Source organism: Mustela lutreola, chromosome 14 (genome assembly GCF_030435805.1).
Source record: "Mustela lutreola isolate mMusLut2 chromosome 14, mMusLut2.pri, whole genome shotgun sequence".
Lineage (NCBI taxonomy): Eukaryota > Metazoa > Chordata > Mammalia > Carnivora > Mustelidae > Mustela > Mustela lutreola.
The window spans coordinates 42,799,378-42,807,775 of NC_081303.1; the positions used below are offsets into that span (position 1 = coordinate 42,799,378).

Here is an 8,398-nt window from a genome sequence, read left to right on the forward strand (position 1 = left end):
GGTTTCCTTAACCTCAATGAGTCAATGTTTGCTGCAGCCATGAGCCTGGTCACGAGTGTCTGGTTGTTTGGGCAGGTCTTTTGACTCACTGGCCATTCCTGGGATTCGTTTGCGTTCTGAACGATGACTCTATTTTTGCCGTGTAATTTGGAAGCCCCAATTTAATAACTTCCGACCTAACGCAATACATTCCGATGTATCAGATTCAGGACTCCTTCCTCCGCCCTCTTTCCTTGAGCATATATGCTGCCAACGCACAAGGCACCGCACTTACTCTACAGGTAGCAAAGCCACTGGTACTTTAGGAATACGGATAAATCTTCATCCTTTGGCTCCCTTGGGTTGGCCGCAGTGAGTTAGTTGTCACTTTAAGAGAGTTCGCGCTCCTTAAAGCCCTAAAGCTTACGCTACCGGAAAGTATCGCGAGATCTGTGGCCACCAGCGCTTTCTCGCGATGTTTGGCCCGGCAAAGGGTGGCCATTTTGGAGTCCATCCGGCGGCAGGTTGCCCCGGCGGCGTTGGCCGACCTGCTGCCGGGACCAAAGCTGGCCCCACGGTTGTGGGGCCTGTGGGCAGCTGGACCGACACGATGTGGCGGCTCCGCTGCAAGGCCAAGGATGGCACCCATGTTTTGCAGGGGTTGTCTAGCCGGACCCGAGTGCGGGAACTCCAGAGTCAAATTGCCGCCATCACCGGGATCGCCCCCGGCTGTCAGCGAATCCTCGTCGGATACCCGCCCGAATGCCTGGACCTCAGCAACGAGGATACCATTCTTGGGGATTTGCCCATCCAGTCAGGTAAGGGAATTGAGCCCGGGGCCAGGGAAAGCCCTGGGAGGACGAAGAGGGACGTGGGAGAGAACAGAGAGCTGGTCTGTGGGTCATTTGGGGGGTTTGAGAACAGGGCTAAAGATAGGTTAAATAAAACGGAGAACTCTGACGGAGGCCGGGCAAGTGGCTAGCAAGTCCTCGACTTTATATATGATGGGAAGAGAGAGCGAGGACCCAACCTATATGAGAAGCCCAAAGCCTCGGAGCCCCCCTTTCTTCAGTCTATCTTGAAAACGTCCCATTCATTTTGCTTTTCCTTCTGCATCCACAACAGTAAAAAAAAAAAAAAAAAAAAAAAAAGAAAGAAAAAGAAAAATGAGATCTATCTTCTGTGTCCTGGTGGCTCTTTCCCCCATAACCTGGAAGAAGATAGCAGGCTGAAGTGTTCAGGACACTTTTTTCTTTTTTTGCTTCCCCGGTTGTTTTTTAGCAATCACCTTCACGTATACTTCGATAAACAGGTATACTCATTTTAGAGTATGGTTTTGCAGATCCACTGGAGGCCCTTTCCGATTCTGAACAGTAGCAGTTATTTCTGTGCAGTATTAAAACTTGAATAGCAGTATTGATCATTAAACACTTTCTGCTGTTGTGTCAAAGATCCTGTAAACACTAAACAAGGTGGCTATGGTTAAGTTTCAGAAGAACGAGAACCCCCTAGTGGTCTAGTCTAGGGTAAACACTTTTTGGAAGATTGTGCTTTCAGAATGCAGAGAGGAAATTTTGTTCTTGAAATGCATCTTTTTAAGTAAGCATAAAGGTGGGCTCCTTCACTGAATTGGAATGCAGCCAAAGATGTTTTTCTTCTTCGTTCTGTTTTCATCTTTATGGAGAAGGAGTGAACAAGAAGTGTTACTGGTTGCCTGTTTGCCTGTTCATATTCTCCTTAGTAACCCAGTTTATACTTCAGCTCCTTCTGTTTGTAACTTAAAGACTTGGCTAGTGAACAACCAGTTTCATCAGTGATTTCTCTGCAGTTCTGGATTTGTTTTATTTTTAACAGGCGATATGCTCATCGTTGAAGAAGACCAAACCAGGCCCAAAACATCACCTGCATTTACAAAACATGGTGCTCCTAGTTACGTCAGGGAAACTTTGCCTGTGCTTAACAGAACTGTGGTCCCAGCAGACAACTCTTGCCTCTTTACCAGTGTATACTATGTTGTAGAAGGTGGAGTCTTGAATCCAGCTTGTGCCCCTGAGATGAGACGCCTCATAGCACAAATTGTAGCAAGTGATCCAGACTTCTATAGTGAGGCAATCCTGGGAAAAACAAATCAAGAGTACTGTGACTGGATCAAAAGAGATGATACTTGGGGAGGAGCTATTGAGATATCAATTTTGTCTAAATTTTATCAGTGTGAAATATGTGTAGTGGATACACAGACAGTAAGAATTGATCGTTTTGGGGAAGATGCAGGATATACCAAAAGGGTCCTGCTTATATATGATGGCATCCACTATGATCCACTTCAGCGTAACTTCCCTGACCCAGACACCCCACCTCTGACCATTTTCTCCTCTAATGATGATATTGTTCTTGTACAAGCACTGGAATTAGCAGATGAAGCTAGAAGAAAGAGACAATTTACTGATGTAAACCGCTTCACCCTGAGATGCATGGTATGTCAGAAGGGATTAACTGGACAAGCAGAAGCAAGGGACCATGCCAAGGAAACAGGCCATACCAACTTCGGAGAAGTGTGATCTATGCATGATGAGGATTGCCGCCAACTACCTCACAGATCCAGAAGGCTCTGGGTTTTCCAATAAGCTATTCGTAACCGTAAAGAACAAAAGGACACAATGCTTGAACCGTCTTTAACTTAAAACCACTAAGACACTGAAATTCCTTGTTAAGATTAAAATTAGTGTGCAAGTTTACAGATGTGTGTCTACAGTGGTGATACATGCCCTTTCTCTACTTGGGTCACAGAATAGGTGGTTCTTGCTACCTACTGACACTAACCTGAAGATCGGAATTTTAGTACTCTAAACTAGCACCCAGCAGCATTAACCTGTAGAAGAAAATAACTTCATATTTTGAGTAACGCGGAAGGCCTCACTAGAGGCCACTGGACATAAACCATGATGTCTCCATAATTGAGTCCTTTTAAAAACTCTGATTGAGTTAATAGTTTCTAAATTATGAATTGATTCCTCGAATGAAGATACTCAGAATTGTCAAAACCGATTTTATATTACAATTTGGTAGACTTTATAAGTATGTACTTAACCATTTATAAGTACATTACAAGCAATTTTTACAGGGATGAGTGTGTTCCTTGAGAATGTTACCTAAGGAACTGATAGTGCCCAATTTAGGATTTCTAGTGTATAAAATTAGAATGTATGGGGGAAAAGGTGCCTGAGCAGCTTACTAAAGCTTTAAAAGACCGTTGGCCTCATGTTTTAACGCAACTCATTTATTGATGTTTGTCTTGTTAGATAAAACATTTAAATTAAGCAGGGTATTTATTTTTTAATGCAAGTTTCTTAAAATCGAGTGCTTGATTTTTGTTTTTTTACATAAAGATTTGTCTGGGGGGATTAACTTTCCTCAGCTTTTTTCTCAAATCCTAAAAAACAGCCTTCGTCTAGAGTGATAATGCTGTGCTTTGATTTGGTTTTTGTGAGATCTTTTGCTCAACTAAACAGTATTTTTTTCCATGCTAGCCTTATCTGGCCACTAATGCTCTTTTGAATAATTTCACATTTCTGACAATTAGCACTTTGCTTATCTACAGTCTTTTACTTTGGCTTTTGGACAGTTTTAAAGTAGTTTGGATAATAACATTGAATTTATTTCACTCCCAAAATACGACAGTTTTTAAATCCTTGCCTTATTCAGCTTTTTTGGAATTCTGCTTCTTCCTAATATTAGATGTGTAGTCGTTTGCTTGGTGGGCTAAACTGCAAGGCACACCCTCTAAAATTAGCTTCACTATGAGATCTTCCAGATAAAAGTTTTCTACCTCTTTTCTTAATTCTTCCGAAGATCAGGGATGCTAAATTATAATTTGTTATGTATTATCTCACAAAATGTGAAGAGGCTTGTTGTGAAGTTTCGTTATCTTGGTCTCATTTTTTGATGAAGTATCTCACTTTCAAAACCAATGGTATACTTTAAAGCACTTCTTTCTCTTTCAGCATATCTTCTTGCAAATGTTTTAAAATTGAGATTTACTTTTAGCACTTTCCCTTGGCGGAGGTGGTCGTATAAAATTAAGGAGCCCGTAAACAATTTAGTGGAAAATTCTTTTAAGGAAGAATTCATGAAGTATGCTTGAAATCATTGGGTGACATTTCTTAAGTACCTATTTTGTGAATAGCTGCTTTAGGCATTATAAGTTATGGTCAGTGTAACTTAAAGGTTTAATTTTCTATTTTTACTGAGCCTTAAAAAATAGCACTTGTAAGCTTGCGATACTTAATGTTTGGCAATCATAATATGTACAAATGAATATGTTTGAAGATCTCTTTGTACCTGGCTGTCATTTTGGTCTAAAGATTTTTGTATCTCTTATTTGCCCCAGAAAATAATTACCTTTAAAACTAGAAGTTAAGAATATATCACTGGGTAACATGCATCAAATTGAGCTTTACATGTCATTATTCATGAAGCTTGCCTTCCTGTCTTAGGTACTTAAGGAGCCAAACTTGACATTTGCTTACTGCAATTTTAGAAAAGTTTATTCATGCAACAAATATTTATTGAGTAATTTATAATGTACCAAGAATGTATTGATATGTTTTCCAACATAAATTTCTGTCACTTTAAAATTGAGTATATTTTATCTACATTGGATTAATTTAACAAATAGAAATAGAACCTGAGAGCACCTGGGTGGCTCAGTTGGTTGGGTGACTGCCTTCGGCTCAGGTCATGATCCTGGAGTCCTAGGATTGAGTCCCACATCAGGCTTCCTGCTAGGTGGGAAGTCCGCTGCTCCCTCTGACCTCTCCCTCTCATTCTCATTCTTTCTCTCTCTCAAATAAATAAATAAAATCTTTAAAAAAAAAAAAGAAAAGAAAAGAAATAGAACCTGATATTTTATCAAATTAAGCCCCTTCATTTTAAGTGTTTTTGTTTCCATATTTAAGCTTATACTTCCATATCAAGTGTCAGGTATTTATTCCAGGGATCTTACTCTATTTTACCTGTTACCTGGGTTGTCCATTCACCAACTGGACACCGATAACTCAGTCAAATGGCTCTCAATAATGAGTTATAAATTACTCTGTTGCTGAAATTCAGCACTAGACTTGAATGTTCTGATCATGGAAAATCCAAGATGATGCATTATTTGCAGACAATTTGGTTTAGTTATTGAGGATTCAAAACCTAAACTTGGGCTCTTTCTAAACTCAAGCTTGTAAACCTCACAGAATCTAAGGATTTTTTTTTTTTAACTGCACTTAGTATAGTCTTGAGATTATTTTATTAATGTATATAAATTCTAATCTTCAGAATTTTGAAAACCTATGGATTTAGTACTTGCAGCAGGATCAAAAGAAACTTTTTCTTTAAATTTGCACTTGAGCAGAATGAAAACCTTCTTCTATTTATTCCATTTTTGAGTGCCATGCAAGAATTTTTTAATTCAAATGAGGATAGTTTGCATTAGTGGCTGAATGAATGAGAATTGCGCTTTCCTGTCCCCTACTCCTCTTTTCTTTTTTCCCTTACTCTTCTCTGGACTTAGAGATTTGGTGTAGGGCGGTAAAGACACACTTCTAGGTAGAATATTTTCAGAGGTTAAAATTACTATCCCTGGGAATTTTGTGATGTGATAGCCATATAAGGACATCAGTATGGTACATCTTTTGTTCATCATTCCTAGTTGGTTTCTTAATTATTTCCAATGAAATATGATTAATAATATTTCCTTGAAAAATGAGCGTAGTCAAGGGGTACCCCTTGAAAGTTTGGCTGCTGGTCAGCTTGACCCTGTTGGCAAAAACTAATATAATCATGTCAGTTGATTAATCCATGAAGTTGAAGCCCAGCAAAGTCATCATCAGGAATGCATTTCTGTGTTATCTCTCTATAAATTCCCCTAAGTGCCCACACCTAACTTGCTTATCTAGCATATGCTTTCTATGCTGTGTATGCTTTAAAACATGGATGTTGCAAGTTGCCCTAGCTAAACATGGTTTTCTGTGTCTTTTTTGAGAAAGTTAGAATGAGGAATAAGTAAAATTAGAGTAATTGTTTTCTTTATGGATCAGGTGGCCTTCTTAAACTTTCATATTAAGATTTATGTTCTGTCATGTGTTGAGACACATTTGTTATTATTTGCAGCACTTTAAAAAAATACAAAGTAAAAGTTTACATGTTCGACCTCTCCAGGGATCTTGCTCAAGGCATTAAAATATAATTCTTGAGCTGCTAACAATCAGCTCTTCTTAATCAACAATTGCCATCAATGTGTATTGTATCCAGTGGTACAACATTCTGGTTTTTGATAACCGTGGAACTTGGTTTCAGTAACTTAGGAGCATGCTCTGTGCCCTAGCATTCAAAGAGTTACCTGTTTGTATAATGTGGTTATTCTTTCTCATTTTACAGTGCAGTATTCAAATTTGTCCTTGTAGCAAAAAGATGACTATATGAACTTGGAAAAGATTAGATTCTTAAAACTCTTCATTTGTTTCTAAGCAAACTTGCTTTAAGAGAGCTGATTTTTTAGCCTTAAAAGTGTCATTTTTAAGTCTAAAGTGAAACACTTGATTTGAATAAGCTAGTTCATTAAAGATGTTTTCTTACTAAGAGTTATAATATTTTGGCACATTTAACTCAATTTAGACTATAAACCTTGCCTGATTGTGGGAAAGGGTTTTATTTGTTTCTTTTCCAAAAATTAGCTGGCATTTTGTTTACAATGCTTTGAATATTTGACTTTGAAGAAATTGTTGTATTGATACTGAGTTGTGGGGTGCTGATTTAGGTCTTGGTCCATGTGAATTTAAAGGAGACTGCTATTTTAGATTAAAGAGAAAGGGGGATGAAGTACCACTTAAACAGAAGAGGTCCTTAAATGGATACATTCCTTAGTCATGAACATGCTTTGAAAAACTTTCAAGCAATGCATTGTGTCTTCCTAACCCTTCTCACCCATTTCTTGGCATAGAATGTAGCAGGGCCATAACTGAGAAGCTTGTCATTAATATATAAACCATGAATAGAAGCATTTTGCTATGATATCTTTTTATACTTTCAAAAATAGCCACATCTAGTTGCTTAGGGATATAATATGATATGAAGATATGATATGGTTAAGTTGTAGGTAACAAGTTAACCTAAGGAAGGTATAGAATTTCTACTAAGATTACATGAGCCTGCTCTTAGACCTGGTATAGGATATGCAATAAGTTGTAGCCTATAAGTTACTTAAAGGACCAGGGCACCTAATTCTTGTCAGGTTTCTAGTTCATCTTGGTGCCATTCATGACTCCAGCTGTTTACAGGAAAAACAATTTCCTTAGAAAAGAGTAATGTTTTCCCTTTAAAGAAGTATTGAATTCAGCTTAAAATGCAAAATAAATACATATAAGTTTGTCAAAAGGGATAGAGAATAACTATTTCCTGTATTGATGGAGGGGAGGCGAGGGAGGTGGAGAGTCCTGAAGCAAAAAGGAAACCACGGATTGTCAAATTCAGAGCTTAGCACATGACTTGAAAAAGTAGTAGGTAAGGGCAAAACAGAAGTTCTGTTTCTTGGCATAGGTTTCTTCATTAAGATAGACAGTGTTGTCTTGTTTAAAAATTGTTCTTTTGTTTATTTGCCAGCATTTTTTCAAAGTTCATGCACTGCTGCTACCTGGGAGATGTCTTACTTCATTTTGTATGACTCATGTGATTTTGCCATTGTCATTAAGATGAATTGATTTTATTTATGAGGTCTATGATTTTAAATACCTGATGCTGTATGAAGTGACTTGTTTTGAAGGAATAAATGAAGTGAAAATATTGTTGTCTGAGCATATTTTGGGGTGAGGACAAAGGACCAGTGGATGGCCGCCACACTCAAGTTACATTTTTATTACCAAAAGCTAATGGGTCACTGATTTGACTAGAGTACCAACATCTGCCAAATCTCACTCTGTAGGTGGAATCTTAATGGCTTTGACAGAACAAACTAAAATGTTTCTTCTTTTTGACACTGGAGGACATTTGAAATTTTCCTTCCTTGACCACAAATTTTCTGGTATGCATTCAGCTCCCAAAAGAGATAAAGTCAGTGTCTTGCTGAGTAATTGTGGGAAGGCCAAATGGTGCCTTTCATTTATAATAGACTAAGATCTATGTGAACTTAGATCTCTTCGGATACTGCAACATCTCTGTGGAAAAATTTCTCTAATCTTATTTGAAACAACACTGGAGTTACTGGAAACAACACTGAAGTTCCTGGAATTGACTTAATGGAGTTTAAGACTCTAACTTGAACTACTTACCCTTTCCTTATAACTGAAGCTTTAAAAATCTGGAAGTGGAACCACGATGTAGTCTAATCTTTGTGCACCAGGACAAAATCCATTTGGGGGTAAGGGGTGGTCAGCATAAA

At 38.2% G+C, this 8,398-nt stretch overlaps 1 protein-coding gene across 2 annotated transcripts; it reads left to right on the forward strand.

Moving 5' to 3' along the window:
- The first annotated feature begins 22 nt into the window (after positions 1–22).
- YOD1 (YOD1 deubiquitinase) lies at positions 23–7,803 on the forward strand. 2 transcript variants are annotated; one of them, XM_059145030.1, is made up of 3 exons: positions 23–281; positions 638–797; positions 1,834–7,803. In XM_059145030.1, exons 1-3 carry the CDS (start codon positions 195–197, stop codon positions 2,535–2,537), a joined length of 951 nt encoding a protein of 316 aa, XP_059001013.1. In that variant the 5' UTR covers positions 23–194; the 3' UTR covers positions 2,538–7,803. The 2 variants fall into 2 exon arrangements, with proteins under 2 accessions (XP_059001013.1, XP_059001012.1); XM_059145029.1 differs by lacking the exon at positions 23–281 and having other exon boundaries at positions 455–797.
- Positions 7,804–8,398: the final 595 nt, after the last annotated feature.